Source organism: Centropristis striata, chromosome 19, assembly GCF_030273125.1.
Source record: "Centropristis striata isolate RG_2023a ecotype Rhode Island chromosome 19, C.striata_1.0, whole genome shotgun sequence".
Lineage (NCBI taxonomy): Eukaryota > Metazoa > Chordata > Actinopteri > Perciformes > Serranidae > Centropristis > Centropristis striata.
Window position 1 is genome coordinate 13,658,884 of NC_081535.1, and position 23,039 is coordinate 13,681,922.

The 23,039-nt window shown below is 39.4% G+C and overlaps 1 protein-coding gene across 2 annotated transcripts; it reads right to left on the reverse strand.

Annotated features, from left to right (window-relative positions):
- Positions 1 to 733: 733 nt before the first annotated feature.
- On the reverse strand, positions 734 to 22,685 carry ssh1b (slingshot protein phosphatase 1b). Of its 2 annotated transcripts, XM_059358191.1 has the most exons (15): positions 22,355 to 22,685; positions 19,567 to 19,604; positions 13,580 to 13,680; positions 12,389 to 12,453; positions 11,945 to 12,066; positions 11,783 to 11,851; positions 10,566 to 10,631; positions 9,107 to 9,301; positions 8,818 to 8,911; positions 8,285 to 8,413; positions 8,078 to 8,124; positions 7,708 to 7,854; positions 7,000 to 7,200; positions 5,712 to 6,354; positions 734 to 5,600 (listed from the first exon to the last, which is right to left on the reverse strand). In XM_059358191.1, the coding sequence occupies exons 1-15, from the start codon at positions 22,433 to 22,435 to the stop codon at positions 4,965 to 4,967; spliced, it is 2,634 nt and encodes an 877-aa protein (XP_059214174.1). In that variant the 5' UTR covers positions 22,436 to 22,685; the 3' UTR covers positions 734 to 4,964. The 2 variants fall into 2 exon arrangements, with proteins under 2 accessions (XP_059214174.1, XP_059214175.1); XM_059358192.1 differs by lacking the exons at positions 19,567 to 19,604; positions 22,355 to 22,685 and adding an exon at positions 16,882 to 17,462.
- Positions 22,686 to 23,039: the final 354 nt, after the last annotated feature.

Below are 23,039 nucleotides of genomic sequence, written 5' to 3' on the forward strand. Positions count from 1 at the left end.
TACTCACTGAGGCTGATGCTCTGTCTGTCCGTTGTCCTGTAGGACTTTGCTCTTTCTGAGAGATCTTCTCCTTTAGCCGTCACCTGCCTCATGATGTCAGACTGACTTCATTTGACTAACTCAATAAAAAGAGTCCTGTCCATTTCAGTGGAAGAGCACATGAAGGCCAGAGGCAGACAAGGGCTGATTCATATGAGCGAATGTATAGTATGTTGCAGGAAAGGTGTGTGAAAGCTGTGAAAGTTTTGAGTATAGATCTCTTTTCAACAAAATGTGTAATTCACCAGGGTTCCTACATCTTCTTAAACATCAAATTCAAACACTTTTGAGACCCAATTCCTTCAGTTTGAAGGACTGAAGATGGCATAGTTTGAGACACAGATCAAGGTTAATTACTATTACAACTGAGAATTGTTATAATGAGAGCTAGCAAACTTTACAGAAGCGCACAGACAACAATTAGATAGAGAGAGAAGCTGCTGGAGATGCACAATCAGCAGAACTAAGCCTTAACTTATTTAGTTATGTTACACATAACATGCAAATTCAAGCACTTTCAATGGCCCTTGTCTGTTTTGAAAACTTCCAAGGTCTTGATTTCTTTTCCCTCAGATTCTCAAACTTTGAAGGACCCCATGGGAACCATGAAATTGTAAAAACAATGAGTACAGTGTGGCTATACAGTGGTTGCCGAGCTGCAAGCACAGCAAATCAACTTAACTGAGTAAACAGATTATGCAGAGGAAATGGTTTATTTCCATGATAAACATTAGACTGGACATCATTTTAACAAAATGTAAAAAAAAGTGCATTACACATGAACATTGGCAATGTACAGTACAGTACACAAAAGTTAACAAAAAAAACAGTTAACGTAACAAAATCTTACTCCCAGGTAGGTTTTTCCTGTTCTACATTTTCCACTCGTCTCAACCTCACATGCTTTGGGGCAGACTTGTGCTCTATAAATACACTCTTTAAATGCCTGGATCCCCCTTTATAAATTACAATATGTCTTAATATCCTTCCACACAAAGTCCTCAACGTCTAGTTTTTAAGTAGGATTGTCAGTTTGATGCCTGCTGCCTGGGAATAATGCAATAAAAAAATTCAATTGTTGCCATTTTTAATAGAGCCTGACGACATTTGCCTAAATTAGAGAAGGCCCTTTTTTTTTTTAACTGTGGTACAAACACGAGAACTTAATTATGAGTACTTCTCAATACACAGTAGCATTATCAGTGCTTTTCTTAATATTGACCACATCTGCAAGCTAATGTACTCCATAGCAAATTGTAGAGAAAACTATATACAGACTGGCAAATTTCAAAGACTTAAATCCATCCTATCTAATGTTTTAATGTAAATGATAGTTCTCATTCCAGCAAGTAAGGTTCTTCAGCCAGCTATTGAACCAATACAGTGTACCACAAGTTTCAACAATATCAAACAAATACAATATTATTATAGGCTATTAATAAATGGAAGTCCATCAAGTATGCATGTATTTGGGAGTGGAGGAGGCTGCTGTGCATGAGCTTATGTGTGTTTGCATACATTGTTATTTTGTGCCGAGTTATACATTTGCAAGGAGCATGGTTATTATTAGGATAACTAATGTACAAAAAAAGCCAGACCATCAACACGCTCACAGAAACTTTTGCAACGCCTGTGATGCTTTATGATAGAGCTAAGGCCGAGGTTAAGGCACTTAAATACAACACAAATTCAAAACATGAAGCAAACAACCAAACGTATAGTGCAGCGGTCCAGGAACGCAAACAGAAGGATTTAGTGCTTTGGACATCACTTGGATGTCAAGAACACTGATCAGGCCCATCTGTCAACACACTGAGAACAACTGGGTTAAATTAGAATCATATCAACAATGTAATAATGGAAGAGTTCAACATTTTTGGAAATATGCTTCTTTGCTTTCTGAGATGACAAGATTGATACCACACTCATGTATCTTTGTTGCCGCTTTGTAACATTAATTCTTATAGCTGCTATATTTAGTTTGGAGTTTGGATTTTTTTGAAGTGGGGTTGTATGAGGTACTTTCTTTAGGAGTATGCTATAGTGTGAATATTTTTCTCACTTTACCTTTCTGTCAGACAGCCCTTTCCGAAGAAAAAAAGCTGTTATATCCATCTGTGCTCTTCTCAAAGCCACCAGATTCCTTTGACAAAAATAGCAATTTCACCTTGAGGAAAAAGAGAATTTGCTGCTCAATTGTTGTCTCGATTAGTTAGTTAGTTTTTGCGATTGTGTGACTTTCATAAATATGAACTAACCCTTTAAATCTCCAAAGTCAAACAATAACACAAACTAACCAATCAAGGAAGTGGTAGACAAGCAATCTGCGTGTTCTGTAAAGGAAACTTAATGTTTTTGTCAATGGAGTCTGGTGGCTTTATAGAAAGCATAAACATTGGTAGCCTACACTGACTTAACATTGGTAGCCTATACAACCCCACAATCCTAACTATTTCTTCAATCATTAATAATATATTAAAGGAAGAATTTGGGAACATTTTGGGAATACTCTTATTCACCTTCTTTCCTGGAAAGCCAGTCTGTGAATCCTTTAGCTGCAGTATTTAATAACTTTATGTAACTTTTTTGACATGGTTCTAGCTTCAATGTGTGTGGTATCACATGCTGTCAACAGCTTTTTAAGTGCCTTGCGTTACATCATGCTCATGTAAAGGGAAACAACAGAATAAAGGCAAAACCAAATGATTTAAATCTAACTAGTGGAGCAAACCTGCAGCTCCCCGGGGTCCAGTGAAGGGAGGAGAAGGAAAAAAAGGATGCGTTGGAGTTTCTAACAATCCAACTAAAGACAATAAAAATAAAAAATCCAAATCTACAAAACAAAAAATATACAATAACCACATGGTTAAAGATGATTAAATAATTTGCATTCATTCTCTGCACAGTTTTCATTTCTTCTAAAGCACTCAGATGTTTTTAAACACAGTGATGACACTCGCATGTGCTTTTCCTGCATACATACAGGCACCATTCAATACCACTGTAGCACACCCAGCGTGCCAAGAACAGTAGGAACACAACATCAACCAAACAGAAGAACTTGTAGAGCAACACCCTGTGGCACAGCAACTTTGGATAGGTGGCACAATTTGAACAAAACAAGCCTGAAGCTGTCTGAAGGAACTAAACAACAGATGAGAAAAAGACTTATGAGTGCAGGACTTTGCATTTCCCTTGATAGGTTACTTTTTCTGTATTTAAAATAAAGGGAATCTAGTATTTTAAATTAAGAATATAATTTCTAATTTTCACACTGTAAATATTAATTTGGTAATTTGAAAGTCATAATAATTATTATATTATTACCTCAAATAAACGACACACACAAAGATGGACTCTACACTGCAAGCAAAGAATGGAACTACTTATTTTTTTCTTTAGTGTTCTCAAATGAATTTCATTAAACGCAGCTATAAATCTGAAATGTGTCTGTGCACTGTGTGAATGGGTACTAGAGTTGTGCTCAAGTGCTAAATCTATACATGACTAGCGTGGCTTCGCAAATGTTGGTGGTTTAAGGGGAAGGTAGCCTGTGGTTTTCCAACTTGTGAGCAAAAAGGTAACTGGGTGAGCCTCTCAGATTAACGACTACCAAGAAGCAGACTGGGTAAGAAAGTAAGAGAAGAATTTAAATCCGGATTAACTGGATCTGGCAACATGATATGGCTTTGGTTACATCAGGAAGTGATCAGTCCGAGGGTGGGAAAAAAATACATTTCAGCTTGTAAATATTTCCTGACATCTGAATGAATACAATGAATCCAACAACTCCAGTCTTTTCTGTCATTCTTTAGGTGCAATTCAACCAATTTATCATCCATCTGATGAACGATTTAACTGAATGATGACAAACTTGATGACGCTTTTTTTTTTTTTCCAAAAAAGGACTTAAATATCTTTTCTGTCAAAGCGTGTCGACGATATGTTTTGTAATACTGCAAAGTCATGCGTGGGGCTAAAGTGAGTGTTTTAAGTACATGATTACATTAATGGAGGAGGTCAGGGTGAACCAGCCACTGAGCAGAGACAACAAAAGAGTCTTTGACCAAAACAGTCCGAGATGCTTGTGGTCCGAGGTACGACGCTTTACAAAGAGGCATAAAAAGGCTCAATTCCTTTCTTAAAAATTATTACACTTCCACATGAAATGCCCTTTCGTGATGCAAAAGCAGCTGCAGCAGGGAAAATATAAGTGAAGGTTAGTGAGGATTCAGCTAACAGTGGTAACATGAGGAAATGCTGAATGCGATCAAAATGGCTCAACTGCAAACATTCATTGAGCTCCTTCGTGAATACTGTCGTCGAGTTGGGCTGAAAAACATACAGTACACTGACAGAAGCATGTTACTTCAGGTATTTTTCTTTCCATCAACATCAAAGTGCTAGCTATAGCTTTCTCAGGAGTTAGAAAGGAACAACAACCACCACTGTTTCAGTCTCGGGAAGATGCCAAACCTGTCTGTTGAGGGTAAAATGGCAGCATAACGCTCATCTCCACAGGGCTGTGGGGAAGTGTGATGATCCTGTTTGTGGTGTGGGGCCAGCAGGTTTAGAAGAGACCAGATTGGCCTCAGTCCAGTCTGAGGGACAAGTTATAGGTCACGGTAAAGTCTTCAGTCCTTACCTGGCCAGAAGCATTCAAGCTTTTAGGTCAAATTAACCAGCCTCATTTGATCTTAATGCCAGTAGACAATGACAGGACGCTCTCTGGAAATGCAGAGAGGGCTGTTGCAGCTTGTGACAGTGCAGCTATGAGGCCAGGACACGACAGTACAGGTCAGAGCGGAGCTTCATTTCTGGTTCGACACCACAGTGGCAGCCATCTCAAGGCCCACAGCCATTATAGTGTACCTGCTGGAGGCAGTGGTAAGCCTCCTCATCTCATCCATGTCCGGGACACTGTATTAAGGCAGGGGCCCCACTGGGAGCTGGCCTTCCATGGCCAAGCTTGGCAGCTTCTCAAGCTGCTCCGCCCTCTGTCGCATCAGTTCCAGACCAAATTCTATCCCCAGTCCTGGCATTTGCAGCTGCGCCAGAGCCTGCTGCTGGAGCTCCACTGCACCACCAGGTTGTAATTCTAAACCCTCAGCAGGAGCCGCACTGACGCCCCCTGTACGATCCCTTAATGTTTCCTCTCCCACATCATCCCCCTGCGGTTCCTCCATGTCCTCTGTCTCCACCGAGCTGCGGTCAGGAGGCGTCTCCTCAAAGCTCATGGGTGAGACCAGTTTCTGGCGGTGGGCTAGCGGGACACCGGGGGTGCAGGTGGCACAGCGGTACAGATGACTACAGGACTGGACCAGGGTGGGCGGGACGACTGCAGGAGCTTGCAGAGACTGCAGAATTGGGGTAGAGGTGAAGTTGGTCCCAGGTGGATCTATGCATATAGTAGGGACAGTGCAGTGGCGGGAGGGGTTAAGGCGGTGCGATCGGCCTCCTGCTGGACGGTCACAGCGCCGCCCTTGTGGTAGACGCAGGCAGTCCTTACAGGACTGATAGGAGGGCTTCACTTTTAAAGGGTTTCCGGTGCTAGCACTGTCCTAAATGGAGAAACGTACACATACAGTATAAGGTCAGTGGCATGCAGAATATTTAAAATGCTTAGTGCTTCTGACATTAAAGCAAATAAAAAAAAATGTTGTTTAACTCACATCAAAAGCTGCAGGGCAGCTGCGCTTGGCGGCGAGGCGGTTGCTGTTGTTGGTGTTCAGGTTGGCGAGGCCTAACCGGCTTTCCTCCGTCCTCTCAGCCTCCTCCCCTGCCCTCTTCCCGTCTGAATTTCCAGGTGTTTGAGCCAAGGCCGCCATTTCGGCTTCCTCTTTCTTGGCCTCTTCCTCATCCTCTTCCTCCAAAGTGCTGATCTCCAGCCTCAGCCTCATGTCCTCCAGGGGGTCGAGGCGGCCACATGTCTGAGCTGCCGTGCCCTCGCCGGGCAGGGCTAAATGGGCCATGGGGAAACCCTCATCCTCCAATAGGGCATCTCTCTCCACATCTTCAATCTCAATGAAGACTCTTTCCATGCCGAGCAGAGGGGGACCCCGCACTGGGGTGGAAGGCTCGCTGTCTAGCGCAGAGTCTGACAAACGTCTGAAGTAATAATTATAGTTAAGAGAGTCGAGGGGCTCCATCTCCAGACCCATAGCCCTGCAGGGAGAGGCCCCGCAGCCTCCCCAGGCCTCCTCCCCTCTCAGCACTGGCGTCTCCTCCCCACCAGTACAGTGGCCAGAGGCCTGCAGATCATCTGATCCCTCCTCATCGGTTCCAGGCCTCCAGAGCTTGTTGTGGCGTTGTTTACTGTGAAAGCAAAGGATACTTTTTATATATATATGTGAAAAAAATAACAGAAATACTTACATCATTATGTAGATTCTGTAAGAAGGAATGGGAGGACCAGTTGCATTTTTTTCCTATTGTCCATATATTGCAAGATTGTTGATATGCAATATGCAAAACTTATTGAGGCCAATCAATATTTATTTATTAAAATTGACACCTATTCATGAAAAGTGTCCATAAATAGTAAAAACAATTATTCTGTTGGGTAAAATATTTATATTTAAAGCTCAATAAACTAATCTAAAACCAATGTGTCCTATAAATATCAGTGTAAAGCCAATTCCTTTGTTTGCTCCAGTGAAGAGTGGAATTATATAAAATTCTAAATATGCTCTTAATGTTGCTAAATGTATTGCTATTGTCAACCTAACTGTTTGAATGACTGGGATCCTATTTATTTTATTTTGTTTCTTGTTATGTTATTGCCTGTATGTGTGCAATGTCTATTAGATTTCTAAAAAAAAAAAAAAAATCAGCTAAGTGTTATTTGGTATCCACCCTGTGGATGAAATCTAATGGTTGCACTAAAGTAAAATTAAAAAGAAAAACACCCAGATCACTGCAGCGAAGTGCAGAGCTGAGTGAAACTGTAGACCTGCTTACCTTGCGTCCAGGATCCCCTCGTACTCCGCCAGCTGTCTCATGAAACCAGCGTTGGGCTGAGCTATGCTCCGTTTCTGCTTAACAAAGTTATAGGCTTTCTCCAGAGACCAGCCGTACTCCTTCATTGCATAGGCAATAACTGTAGAGGCAGACCGGCTCACCCCCATCTTACAGTGCACCAGGCACTTGGAATTGTTCTTCCTATTGGACAGAAAAAAAGACACATTTGCCTCCTATAATAAAGCATGAATGTAGTTGATAGTTAGGATGGTGTCGTAGTAATTAAAATATTCTGTTAAATCTGTTTATGTTTGGATTTGATAGCTTTACAGGATGAGCACTCCGCACATCTCAACTTTAGCTTCTCCATCTTTATTTTTACAACTGTCCTTTTTTTAAACTTCAGGTTAACACGCACAGAGACAGTTGCATAGCAACCAGACTGATTGAACCATTTCTCTATGTTACTCACAGCTGTGTCGTGCATTTGGGCGGGAGAAAAATGTGTCCTGTGTGTCAAGGCTCCAGTACTCGGGGAGAATACATGATGCGAGCCAGTCAAACTGTGATGACTAAAAACAACATCTATAAATACCAAACTGCTGTGGGGACACAGTTCTGTTGACTCCTTGGATAACAGCATGGTCTTACAGTTTATAATGTGTAGATTGTTTCCCAGCCTACTGGTTTTATAATCACACGTCTTACTTGGCTTTGACAATAAAGTTGTAGGTGTCGTTCCAGTGGGCCAGCAGGTCGGTGGCATCCTCATCGTACACACGGACGTTGTGATATGAAAACATTCCAGGGAAGAAGTTATCGATCTCTCTGGTAACATTCAGGATGTAACCCACTCTGCAGCCAAAACAAAAACACGTTTAGGCTTTACCTCCACTACTTATTAGTTAAACTGTTTCCTTACTGTAGAAATAAATCTGACATGTTTCTGTTATTTAAACAGATTAAATTGATATATTTTTTTTTACTAAAAATAGATGTGTATTGCTTTTATTAAATTCTGTATGAAAATCAAACATTTGGGATAACGGGGTATGTTAGTGTTAAACTGTCAGCTCACCCGCAGTCACGCAGCTCTTCCAGGTTGGAAGCGTTCCACTCAGAGCCCTACAGAGACAAAAAACAGAAAGAGTTATTGCTTAAATTACTGTTAGGTGAACTGTATATAAACCACTGTGCGCCAGTTTGTGGATATTAGTGTGGACAAAAGCTTATGAAAATAATGTTTAAGAATGGGTCAAAGAAATAAAACAAAAAACATTCTCACCAAGTACACATGGTCAAAGATAAGTGTGGGCTTGTCCATCTGACCGAGGATTAAAAGCATCTCATTGTCGATGAACTCTTTGTACTCTGTGAGGTTGCAGCTCATATGCTGCTCCAGCTCGTTACGGATCTGTAGATGAGGATTGAACATGAGATGCTTTCATAAAACAACAGCGATACAAACACTAAAACACACTGCATCTCAATTGCAGAACAAGGCTCTTACTTTGTTACTTACTTAACGTTTAAACTCACTACCTAATTTTTTTTCTTAATTTCTCTATCTATGGCATGGCAAGCATTCCTTTACATATGGTACACTATATTCATTTGTTCATATAATGTACATAATGCATTTGCAATTTAGAAAAAAGCTGTGAGGCAAAATGGGCTTCCAGGCTTCCAAGTGTACCATAAAAGGTAACATAATTTTCTCATTTTGTCAACGTATCTTTTTCTAAAACTTTAAGCACAGTATTATACAAATCTCTGGATTGATCAAACACATCCCTGAGCTGTTGATTTGGCACCTACCTCCTTCGAGGTGATGTTCTCAAGGTCTTGAAACGTCATGATGTTGCGCAGCTTGGCTTTAATGAGACACTCTGTTCTCTCTCGCTCAGTTGGCCTGCACACAATGAGTCAAAACATCAGTTGCTGCTGTGTGAATGAAAATTTGCATAACAGTGTAACATGTTCCCACAGCTGAAGACAAAGGCACAACAGCTGGTGTCCAAAGCATTGAAATCTATTCCATGACTCAGGACGCAAACACGTTAGAACTCAGCGATTGGTATGTTTGAAGCAGCCTGTAGGGTCTCACCGGTCGACGAACATAGTGGGCGAGTCGGGCCGGGTGGTCTCCAGGTCGGTCATAGCGTTCCACTCATTGATGCAGCTCTGCTCGGAGGTGATGCAGCTCTCATAGAAGGCCATCCATGTGAGAGCGATGCCCCCTTGGAAGTAGTTGAACCGCCGCGACACTTCGCATGCCTTGTGGAGGACCTGCAGGGCAGACCTGCAGAGACACGGAGCAAAGGCTTTGACATAAAAAATCTGATCAAATAAGATCCTGGGAGACTTGTTTATCTAGTGGTCATTCTGATAAGTGACCAGCAGGGGGCATGAGCATGGAGCAAGACTTTGAACAAACAGGGGTGGAAAGTAGTTCAAATTATAATCAAATGCTCTTTAGTTGTTATTTAAAGAAATCCAAGAAAATAAACAATTTTCAATTATTTAAATAGATTTTAATTTGGTAGATGTGTGTCTTCTCTAGTGATGGATTGCTAGTTTAACACATTGTCAGTTACATAGTCCAAATGCAGCAACAAAGAAAAATTTAATGTCCATCTCTGTATTTATACATACTACTTGTACAGAATTCATACATGTACAGGGATGACAGAAGCAGTTGCTCCAAATAATAATATAAAGTCTCACTGTGCTGTATGTATATTTTTTATATAGATATGACTTGAATTTTTGTTTGCATGCTTGTTGAGAAAAATGTTAACACAAGGTAGGTGTTAGGTGCCATATATTGATCATAATAATACTTGTGTAATTCAATTTGATAAAATAAAAAACATTTTGATAAAAGCAATTGTCGATAATTCCTGAATAAAGGACCATTTTTGTATTTGGAAACTGCTTGGATTTGCACTAAGATTTGTGGTATTTTATTGTACCATTTATCTTTCATACAGAATCTGAATCTCATTCTGAGTTTCTGTTGTTGTTTACAAGCTAAAGAACTGACATAATTTTTGTATAGTTTTTACTGAATATTTGAAGGGGAACTTACATTTATGCTCACATATAAAACTCAACACTTATATTGTTGCATTTGCACGTTTCTTGAAATAATAAAAGATTTCTTGGTATTTTGTCATATCATCAGAATTATCCCAGATATACACTGATATATCTTGATATTATTTTAGGGCCATACTGCCTACCACTCACACTGGGCGAACTTATACAGCCTCAGTGTCGGTATAACACTTATTTATTACCTCTTTGTGAAGCTGCTACTTGATCCCATAATTGAGCTAAATAAGATAATCTCACCATTCTGTACCTTCAAAACACACATAAAAGCTGGTACACAAAATCTGAAAACTCATTAACTGGAACAACATGCCTTTAGATCTGGTACACATTTAAATATACCTGTCTAAAACAACATTAATCCAGCAGGGTCAGTGTGTGTTTTCCTCCTGTCCACACACCACAAACACACAACAGTAATCCGAGGTAAACACGAAGGCCTCACTCACCACATGGCCTGCACCGACACAGGCTTAAAGACATGTGACCGCCCGGCTGTGTTCACGCTGAAGCCTCTGGTGAGGAAGAGGAGGAGAAGGAAGATCAGTTTGAGTCTGGCTGGAGATGGAGAGCGATCAGATGGATGTAAACACAGACTGGACACGGCCCGTTCATGGGGACTATTCAGGACACTAAACAGTGGAACATTCCTCCAGCATACAGAGACAATGTTAACAGGTCAGCAAGAACTGTTCCCACACACACAGAAAACTGCATGTAATTCACTCATCTGCCACCAGTGGGCAGTAAAGAACAACTAAAACATGCAGGTGCACAGTAGAAAGTCTTGCTCATATGTATGCTGCCCTACAAAGCCTAACTGCAGTAACTATGTAAAGGGTAAAACTGAAAAAAACTGCTTTAACGTTTTTTAACTGGCCAGCCAAATTGGTTATAGGTAGGTAAGTGATATGACACCTATTTCTACATGTATTGATGATGTCATTTTTATGTTAAAAAATCATGACGATTATTTTATTTGACCTTTGACCCCAAAAATGTAGTAACTGCATTCTGGTTTTGCATCGCTGTAAAAGGTTCTAATAGTAATACAAAATCAGAGTGCAGTAACTACAATGCTGTTGTCTTCTTTCAGCTTTTATATTTTGTTTTCAGTGAATAAACATTTTCAAATTGATTTTGTTCCAAGTGTATAACAACTCTATTCAAAGATGTGTGTATTTTAGACTTAATATTATAAAGTAATGTTATATTTTAGTCTTAATATAATTGTATCTCACTTTTACTTAATCACTATCTAGATAATAATCTCCCTATCAAATAAATTTATAATTTATAATCTTGTTTTCACTATTCAACACAATAATACAAGTAAATAAGAGAAATACAAGGCTACACTGTATCACAGTCAAAGCAGACCACGGTAAGTTCTGCTTTGGTTTTGTGTTGGATTTTGTAGTTACTGCAATTATTATTTCTCTGAAAAAAAAAGCAGAATTTAAATCTTGTTGTCACAAGATAAGACAGACATCAAGGAGATCATCTTTAGTTATAACTCAGTTTCGACCAAAAATGTAGTTACTGCAGTTAGGCTTTGTAGGACAGTATAGGTGTTTGAAAAGAAAAATGAGCAATTAGTGCCTTATATACTCAGCCAGCTGATTGAAGTATTCCATCATTTAGGACAAGGCGAAAAGAAACGTACCCATCTCCATCTAAATGTATGTTAGTATCACTCCACAGTGGCAGCACCATCCCGATAGAGCAGTTTTTACTGTAGATCACAAAGATTTAAAAATAACATTTTAACAGATCTAATAATCACATTAACCTGCATTAAACGTGAGACTACAGAGGAATTATTTACCTGTCCTTGTCTGTGAAGTCCATTCCCAGGACGATATTTTCCTCTGTGTCTTGGTGGCCGTTGGTGTAGATGACGACCATGTAGCGAACCCGGTCTGACCAGCCGCTCTCTAACCGAACAGCCTATGGAACAAAGAGAGAGCATGCGAGAAATATACATTATTTATTGAAGTTGTCATGCAATTATTGCATAAAAAAAGTATGTGACTGTGTGATAACCAATAAAACTGAAATCTATAGACTGACTCTACGAATACAAAAGCTTTCTAAAATGGTTTTAACTTGAAAATAAGTAAGAGAATCAACACTTGTGCTGCGATTTTATACATATTAAATAAAATTAACAACTTCACAGCACCCACACAAACAATAGATGCTATCCAAATACTTTAACAATAAAAAAAATGTGAATATAGAAGTGGGTGTATGCAAGTATTATACTGACCAGCTTAATGCGATCTTCAGACCGGAGGATCTTAAACATGACCTGCAGGTGTTGAGGTAAATCACCTGAAAACAAAAAACATTCATTAGGAATCTGAATTAATGAGGAGCATAATTTAGCTCAGTTCTGTCATTTTCTCATGTGTGATCAGACCAATTAAGGGGGTTGTATCAGGTACTTCTGCAAAGTGTGCTTGGAAGCATGAGATGGGAAGAGAGATACGAGGGAGGGAGTTTCACAGGCCAGTGTCACCGATGACTCCCACTGCTGCCATTATAACACATCCATCCCAAAATAACTCTCCAGATACACGAGAGCTGCAAGTGCATGCATCTATCGTGGATTGTCGTGAGTGAGCCACGTCATACCAGTAACACAACAGTTTTAGCTGGTTAAAGATGAATACTATAATACAACTAAAGGAAGGTGCAACTAAAACTGCTATCAGTAAATTGAAAAATATGACCAAGTTCAGATTTAAGCATACAGAGAAAACAAAGTACACTGTAATCACTGACAGGCTTCACTGCAGAGACACGTCTTCTGGAATTTCTAACAAACAAAAAAAAAACTAAAGGTCAACTACAAACGGATCATTCAGCTTCTTCTATTGTACATTCATTGTTGGTTTTTGTCTCTTGAGGATTTCTCTCAATGAAGACAAAACCAAACCCTGCAGCTGTGTTAAGCTAAAGTGTTAGCCAGTAACACCTGACTCAATGCAATCAGACTTCTGACTTGTCCCACATTTGTCCTCAAATAACTTCAGGCTCAACAAGAAACGTGTAAACAGCGAGAATCTATTAAAGAACCCCATTGATGGACGTTAAAACACTTATGTAACGCTTTTATTTTTAGATCCTGCATGATTATGCTGCGTCTTAACGTCACTTTGATGTGGAGATAAACATCAGCAGCAGCATGATTGTGTAATAAATAATGTCAAGTTCCCAGTATTTAAAAAAAAAAATGATTTCAGCGAACTGCTTGTTTGAACTCATTTATGAGCCTCCCTTTTGCTAAACTGTAGGTCACTTCAGGCCAGACTAGGTAACCACTTCTAACACAGTTTAACACAAACAAACCCACAGAGAGAAAAGCCACATCAGCAAATACAATCTTCTTTTGTTTGGAGTTCATTTGTGCAGAAGAACAAGAAACAAAGCTTCTTCTGTCCATGGTTGTTCCTACCTGCATGTTTGTGGTGGGTCGGGGTCTTTGGTCCTTGTGCGCTGCCGCCCTGCTGGAGGAAGAGCGCCGCTCCTTTGACCATGAAGAAGCTCTCACTGAGGCTGGAAAAAGCAGACAGGTCAAAATACATTCAGTATATATAAAGACACCCTTATGTTCACACAAGATTGATAATGTCTTAAGTCTTTCTGATGCTTCATTCTAACCCTACGATTCAAACATAAGCGAGGAAACCATTAACAGCACCGTGACATCACCCATTGGTTTGTGGACTACAGTTTTGAAGCAACAAGATTGTCATTTTGGCTGTCGCCATCTTGGTTTTTTGGAGTCAGAGCGTAGATCTTACCAACTACCCAAGACAGTACACACACTCACCTATTTTGACAACCTGACTGTGTCAGGCTTCTGGCTACACCAAAGACAGTCGCTGCTAAAAATGTAGCTTCCACAAGTCGAGGTAAACCAAAAACAAGTCGTCCCCTGCTGGTCATTAGAAAGAATGCAGGTTTAAGGCACTTTGCATTGGATTCACTTTTATGGATCCTTATTCTCTCCGTGTCAGAATCCCTCCCACAGTCCAAATACATGCAGATAGGGCTGGGCGATATATCGACATAAAATGTATATCGATATATATTTAAACGTGATATGGAAAAGACCATAACGCATTTATCGATATAGTTCAATTTTTTCCCCTTTATATATGAGTGCTGCCCTCGCTAGGGTTTGTCATATTTAATTCTTTTGTAATGTTCATTATTATTTTCTCATATAAATATATATTTTTTATTATTATTTGGTATATTTCAGAAAAAGATTGGCCTATTTTATAGGCATTTTTTTATTTAAGATATTTTTATTTAAATGTGCACTTTATGGAGCTTTGATTTAAAAAAAAAAATGTTGTTATACAGTATTTATGTTACTTACATAAATAAATGGTTTCAATAAAACTACTTGTGACATGTCATATTTGGCTTTGACTTTGACTGAACATTTCCTCTCACTTTGCGATAAAAATATTGGGATGTATATCGTATATTGATATTCATCCTAAATATATCGGGATATGACTTTTGGTCCATATCAGCCAGCCCTACATGCAGCTTAGGTTTACTTGGTGACTCTAAATTGTCTGTAGGAGTGAATTAGAGTGTGAATGGTTGTCTGTCCAGGGTGAACCCCGTCTTCCCCCAATATCAGCTGGGATCAGCTCCAGCCCCCGGCGACCTGAGTTTAGATAATCAGTTAAGGATAAATGTTAGATGGATGGTTCTCAATCTTTTTGAGTCATGGCCTGCCACAATAATCAGCTTGATGTCTGCGACCCCTATCCTCTGCCAGTTGTTTTCTTAATTCATCTGATTAATTACAGTCTATATATTCAGTCAGAAACTAGTGAAAAGTGCCCGTCAAAATTTCTCAGAGCCTAAAGTGTCATTTTCAAATTCCTCCAATTGCTTGTTCTGTTCAACTATCAGTCAGTTAAAAATATTTTAATCTTCTATCAAATCAGGCTAAATAAAATGCAATTCCTCAAAACCGAGAAGCCTAAACCGATAAATGTTTGGCAAAGACTCAATGGACTGCACTTGTACAATGCTTTTCTAGTCTTAGTGAGCATTCAAAGTGCTTTAACACTACAGACATCGCTCGTTCACCCATTCATACACATTCATACACTGGTGTCCGAGGTTTATCACTCTAAATGAAGCCCATCAAGTTGCTTTATAAATCCAATAAAGTCATCCCATGTCTTGTGAAAGTTCTGTAGAGCACCATTAACAGTAAACCAGATTTTTTTCTAGTTTAAGATTGCACATAATCCTGATTTAAATCCTGAGTTGTGTTCAAGGATTGCGATAAACACAGTTGCGACAGAGACATGAAGTGTTTGCAGTCCGGTAGGTACAGTGAGCAGCCAGGTGTAGGCTGCATACTTATTAAGTCCTCATTGGTTCAGTGAGCAGGACAGAGGGCTCATCAGTGGCTGAAAGTCAGCAGAGTCCTGATGCAGTCACTTTTACAGCCCTGTGTTTTTATAGCATGATTAACAGACTCAACCTGACTGGGCCCGCTGACCTACGGTGAATCAAGCGTTACACCACGACTGTTCATATGTGCTCGGGCTTTAAAACTTCCTCTCCTGTCCGACCTGTGCTGGATGCAGCAACTTCTGGGTCATGACTTTGTTATGAAGGCTGCAGTGAGACAGGAGGAGAGCTTTAGTGTCTTTTCTCACACAGTGCAGCTTTGTTTAACCGCAGTCTCACTCCCCTGCTCAACCAACACACACAAAGCCTGGTATGACTGAGTGGGACCATCACAAGGCCTTTTGTTTCACCTCCCCTGCTACGTGGTACCACTACAGCATTTCTTTTCAAATGTATGGAGAAGACGTATGACTTGGAGCTGACAGTAAATGAATCACAAGACATCATGTGAATTAATAGCCTCAAACAATAAATGCTGTACTTCAGTAAGGCTTGTTGATTTCTAAGTAGGGCTGCTCGGTTATGGAAAGAAATTACAATATCATTAATAATTACAATATCATGTCAATGTTAGGATCAACATTGTGATGTTAATAAGATTACTAACTAACCTTTTAAAAAGTATTCTTAATCTTTAATATAATTATATGTTATACAACTGAAAAACAAAAATATATTAAACATATTTATATATTATAATATATATATATATATTTTTTAAATAAAAAAGTATATAGTTTATAAATATGAATATGCACATTTAAATAATATAAAAATAGATTATATCAAAATAAATAATGTCAACTATGTTGTACTGAAAACTACTAAACACAAATATTCAATATAAATAAAAAAATAAATTTAACCAAATGTATTAGAGGATTCATTTTGGTAAACAAGTCAGTTGAATGGGGGTACATTTTTTTTTTTTTTATCTTGACTATTATATTATATTTTCATCATCCTTGGAAGCCAAATTTGTATTTAAAAATAAAATTTGATAAAATTGCCCAGCCCTAATTCAAAACAACATCTTCAAACTCTTGACAACGCTCAATCATAAAATATTTTTTCTTACTTAAAAAACAAACAAATAAATAAAAAATAAATCAGAACTCTTGAAGCATCGACAGTTTGAACCCCAAACACTTATCTGAGAACAAAAGCGTTCAAGTTCCATGCTGCTAAATCAAACTAATCCCATTGTGACAACAGCATAATACATTAAACTTTTACTGCTCAGTATTAAGTTACTCTAATAAGTGTCTCTATCAACTATTTGTTATTGTCTCTGTGAGAACTTACATGCGACATATCTCCCTCCGAGTCAGAGCAGCTTTATCCACAAAGTGAGGCAGCACAGTGAGCATGGCTTTATGTGAAGGTTTCAGATGCATCCTGCTAGTACACTCTTCACTGAAAAACTCTCCAATTCAGTCTCCTCTGATTAACACTCTCCCATCCACTCTCTCCGCCCGAGTATTCCTGTCCACGGTCAGGGCACTGCAGCCTCTCCTGGCAGTTTAACTTCTCTCGCCGTGGTCCTCCCTCTTTTCCTCCTACAGTTTTCTGGGTCCTGAAGTCTCCTCGTCTGTTCTGCCCTGTCCTCTCCTCTCCTCTCGCTCCCCGCTCACTATCTCCTCTTCACAGCATGTGCTTCGACAATCAGCTCTCCCTACGCAACACTCCGCCACAATAGCATCATTCATGCAAGCGCTGGGAGGCGGTGGAAATGTTACTTGGCGTCAATCTCAAGTCTGACATGCAGAATCCTAAATGAAGACTCTCCGCTGATGAATTACTGAGCCACAGAAACACGTTACTCATGTCGACACTCCAGACAAGGCATGACATGGCTGTTTCAACTGTGAATGACCCACCCACGGTGAGCACAAAGACACAGCCTGTGCCAAAGATTTCCACCACTGATGACTTTTGTGATAAAAGAAGCTTTGTGACCGAGGAACAACAATTTATGCTCTCTCTGTTATGTAACTGAGAAGAAGAGACGTTTTTAAAAAACTGTCACGTTAAATCAACTGCACTTCCAGCAGGTTTTTCTCCTCAACAACTGCTGGGCAGTTAGAGAAAAACACACACACTCTTACTACCGAATCTTCAGGGCCGAGGACGAGACAAGCAGCTCAGGGCGAGACTCTTTGACAGTTTAATTCATTGCACAGAGTGAGTTATCTGATGCTTGCCAAATGTATGTGTTGTTTAAACCCTTCTTCCAATTATAGAACCATTACATCCATTATAGAATCAATTCTGCAACAAGCATTTGCCAGAAAATGTACTGCAAAAGCCCATCAGCTGAAACTCTAAACTAGAAACGTACAGTACCAGTCAAAAGTTTGGACACACCTTCTTCTTCAGTGGTTTTTCTTTTCATCACAACTATAAAAAGGAATTATTTAGTAAAAAAAATGTGTTAAACCAACCAGAATATGTTGTTTATTTTAGATTCTTTGAAGTATCCACCTTTTTGCTTTGATGGCAGCTTTGCACACTTCTGTTATTGTTCTTACATTTTTTATTTTTGTTTTAATTGTTAATACTTATTATATTTCTACTTGTTTATATTGTAAATTGTTAATACTTTATTATATTTTTTACTTCTTTATTTCTTAATACCTCTCTTATATCTCTAGTTTATACTATGTATTGTTTGTTTTTTTGCCATCCACTTTGCTGCTGTAACTCCTGAAATTTTCCTGCTGTGGGACTATTAAACGGAATCTTAATGTTAATGTTATTGTCTCAGTCAGATTCATGTCACCTGGGATGGTTTTCAGTTGCAACAGGTGCATCTTGTCAAGAGTTAATTTGTTGAATTTATTGCCTTCTTAATGAGTTTAGGACCATTGAAGCAAAATCTTAAATAAAAAATATAAAATATTCTGTTTTGTTTAACACTTTTTTGTTTACTACACAAGTCCGTGTGTGTTCTTTCATAGTTTTGATGTCTTTAATATTAATTTAAAATTTAGAAAATATTATAATATTTAAAAAAAAACATTGAATGAGGAGGTGTGTCCAAACTTTTGACTGGTACTGGAGTCAAAATTAGTAAGCCTGTCATTATTTTATTAACTAACTACTATTAACTAAACAGAAGTTCACATCTGTACTGTTTACTTCCAGCTCTCTAATGCAATACAATTGTATTTTCAGTAAAACTTTTTAAACAGTCTCAAAAAGTGTGACGAATAATTAAAAGCCTGATTCATAAGTAAGTATACAAAAAAAAAAGAAACATTTAACTGAAAAGTGGGTGTTTCAGCTTTAACTGTTGCAGCCTGAAATGCTGAATAAGATAATAAAGTGTGTTGTTGAGGGGATAATTTGTTTTTTTTCGAAGTGGGGTTGTATGAGGTACTTATCCATAGTTAGTAGATGGTGGTAAGAACCAAGGTTAAAATAGTTTCGGATTTTTCATTAGTTTTAATTTTGTTGTGAATTTTTTCTTTCAAATTCAGTTAGTTTTAATTTGTTTTTAGAGTGAGTTTGCTAGTTTTTATATATTTTTTAGTTTTAGTTTAGTTATTATAAACAAAACTATTCCTTTAAGATGCCACTCTTACTTTGGCTGTTTACCTGTAGTGACACCACCATCTCCAATACAATGACAGACTTAAAATTACAGGCTGAAACATAACTTTTTAAGGGCTGACAGCAAGAAAACACTTGTGCGCCTGAAAAGTTGTCCACAAGGAAACGTGTACAATGTACTGAATTAAGTATTATATAAATTTAAACCTGCTGTGTGCCTAAAAATCGGACATGAAGCCAGAGAACTGTAAGCCCTGCTGTCTGCTGCTATCTCCCCTTGATTCATCCAGCGTCAGAAAGCCGACTGACCACAAAGACGTAAAAAACTACACTCCACAGTCAAATATACAAGGCATTTGTGTTTCCTTTTGAAATTAGTTGGACATCTCTGTAAGAACGCCTAAATACACGACTTTATAAACAAAAAGATCTTACCTCTGATTATTTTTCCGCTCATCATCACTTCCAAAGTCCTGGAAGACAAAAAAAACAAGACAGGGAATATAAAGACTGCAACTGTATGACGTAGTTGTGTGATGGCAGTGTCAAATGAATGTCAAGGAAAAACTGAGCAGAGGATTAGACGTTTTCTTCCTTTGCTTAAAAACAGCTGTCTTTGTGAATCTTATATATTTTTAGATGCAGTCAAACAGAACCGGAGAGTTGATCTTAGTGAACAGAGAGTTAAACTGCTGTTTGGGTCATCTGGAGGCCGACATTTATTGTACATGATCCATCGTTACTGAGGCAAAAATATTTGTTTGCTGTGTTAATGAGACACTGAGCTGCAGAGCCTTAGGAGCTGACTGGACCTTGAAATGTTTAGTTCAATCTTTAAGACGTGAGATGATACAGTAGCAACAATGGATGTTGAGGACCATGCAGTAGGAATAAAGCGTGCCAGCGCCAACTGCTGGCTGTCCCCTGTCAGTGCAGTAATCTCATCTGCTACAGAGCCGACAGTTGAATCATTAGGACGCCTTTCAACAGCACAAATTCAGCAAAAAAAACATCCAAACATCCACTTTGCCTCAGTGCTGGCAGACTCAAACCTTTATTTAACCAGGACGTCCCTTGAGATTAAAATCTCTTTTTCACGGGAGGCCTGGCCAAGATAGCACACCATTAGAAGGTTAGAAATATTATAGAATAGTAGAGCAATAGTAGAGCCCTGCAGATATCGGTTGACAGATATTATTGGTCAATATTGGCCTATCAAAGCATATTGGTATCAGTGTATACGCAGTCTGCTTTGTGTCATGATGAAAACTTTGTCACACAATATATAATGCAGAAAACGTTGCTTGGTGCAATTTAGTAATGGTGTTTTTTTTAAATTCTTTAAATAGTCAGCAATTGACAGAATCTGAACAGTAATGTTTCTTTAGCTCTTTATTTTAGTCCTGTTTTTTCTCACTCATCATATAATTGGCTGACAATGTTATACATTGTTTGTATAATGTATAACATTGTTAAATATTATTTAATAATTTATTTTTGTTTGAGAAAGTAGCTCTCTGGGTTCTTTTGCAGAGTGCTAAAAAAAATTGGTGCACAATCCACATAAAAACGGTCTATTTTTATCTCGGCTCAAAAAAATTACTATATGGGCCACCTGACCAGTTATCGATTAATTTTCCCCTCTAAAATCAGTATTGCATCGGTCTTGGTCAGGCTCTATAAAATAGAGCATGTTAAAAATAGATTAGGGGCAATAAATACAAGTTTAGGAATAGTAATTGGACTCTTCAAATATGCTGTTTTTTAAAAATTGCTTTGAACTCTCCCAAGGAGAGAAAACAATTAAGCTGTAGCGTGTTCTGAAGGTTATTCCATAATCAGGTCGCAAAAAAGAGGAAAGCTGTTCTGAGCTGCCATCTAGTGGAGCGAAAATTTTAACAACCGTGAGTGAGGCAGTTACACAGGTATGAGAGCTTGTACTTAGCATGGCTTTGTAAATAAAAATATATATAAATATGCTGCTGTTTCCTTAGGCTTAATGAAGGCCAGGAAACCAGATCATAAAGTGCACAGTGATACTTTCGGGACAATGAGTTGGATATAAAATGCAGAGAAGGCAGCTTGCATGTAAATAAAGTCCCCATCTAGAACACATATAATAAGAATGCAGCTTTTTAAGTGTTTTCCTAGCTGCTAAAGTAAAGTAGCCTAACCTTTAGCTTCTTCATTCGGTTCTCTAAAGAGAGCCTGTCATCTAGCTAAATACCCAATACTTGAAGGATGATACATTCTTTCATTTGGGTCTCCTCCTAAGGTATGGATGCCAATATTATCTGAGATCTGAGAGGCTGTAGTGAGCTGTAATGCAGAAAGTGATATTAAAACCCACCTTCTCAGCTGAGGAAGAATGTCACTGCTTATTTTTGCGCCTCACTTCAGTCAGCCCACTTCTGAGCATGTAATCCACTTTCCTCAAACTAGAAACTGGAGCACTAACCCTGATGTTATGATTTCACTGGGGCATCAAATCTGGCACCGATCCACAACTGAATGTTGACTTTGTTTGCTGCTAAGATTTTGTTTTTTTTACATATGGGATTTAATGTCTGATCCTCAAACTCCTCAAAGTTAATGCAACTTTTCAACCTGACTGCAGTTATCATAAGCTACAAAATAACCTACATTTTTTTGTGTAAAATATCATTCATTGGCTGACAAGATTTTTGTGAGTTTTTGCATACATCTCAAATGGTTTTATACCTCAGTTGCGTCTCTCATTAAGTGTTTTGCAAGTTGTTGAACTCTTGACTAAAGCGCCCTGTGCCACACACTGCACTTAAGTCTCAAACTTGATGTCATTCTCCTTTAAAGTCTCCTCCCCAGCACTGAGGCTGCATTACTACCTACAGTAAAAGGCCAATAACAAGGCGGGAGAACAACCTGAGTGCAACGCAGCAAATGTTTGTGCAGCAGCAAAATGACCACTTTGTTCTGACAGCTAAACCCAGCAGCCTCCCCCTCCCCCGCTGCAGGATTTTGTTTACAAATCCGCTGCCACAGTGGCCACAAACAACTCTCTGCTGGCCACAATGCAACAATACATCAAGTTTTTAACACGCACCGCAATGACGGAAGTAAGGTTAACCCTCCCTGCAGGATATTAAACAGCACCCAGTCTGGATTGATAAGGCTCCTATAGGCGCATTCACGGCGTTTCCTCATACCGCGCACACAAAGACCGAGCCCCGGCTTTTCTACTTACCTCCCCCGCACTGCTGTTGGTCGTGCTAGCCGAGGATGCTGCACTGGGGGTGGGAGAGCGCTGCAGAGTCACCAGGGCCATGGTCGGTGGGCTGCAGCCTGGGAGGGCAGCGCAGGAGGAGAGAAGGGAGGGGAGGAGGATGTGGGAAGATGCGCCGCTGAGATTGTCTCTGTCACCGGGGAGAAAATGCCTAGTCAGACTCTCATCCAGCAGCACCTGACTCCAGAGCCCCGGCGGTGCTCCCGTTCAGTCCTGCTCCGTGCGTCCTCTGCGGTTACCGGAGTCCTCATGAGCGGGAAGTCACGAAAGATTTCCTCCGTTTGTACCGAGCCAGCAGCAGCAGACCCCGCGATTTCATCACTGCTGCGCAGACAGACAAACAAAACACGGTGCAGGTTGCAAGCGGGGCAGAAATGACATGCAGCTCCGGCGGACGCCTCTGATTGGCTGGCCTAGTTCGCGTGTGCGCTGTCATTGGGCCAATGTTGTCAAGGTGACTGGCCAGACTAGAAACTCCCAAATACAAATGTTGATGAAATAATTTTCTGCTCATGGTATGAAGCGCAGTGAGTCTGACATAATGTGGAAGACGGCAGCAAAACAACGATTATTTTCATTATTCATTGCTCATGCCATTGTTGGGCTACATAGACAGAAAACTGTTAAAAATCGCCGTCACTATCTC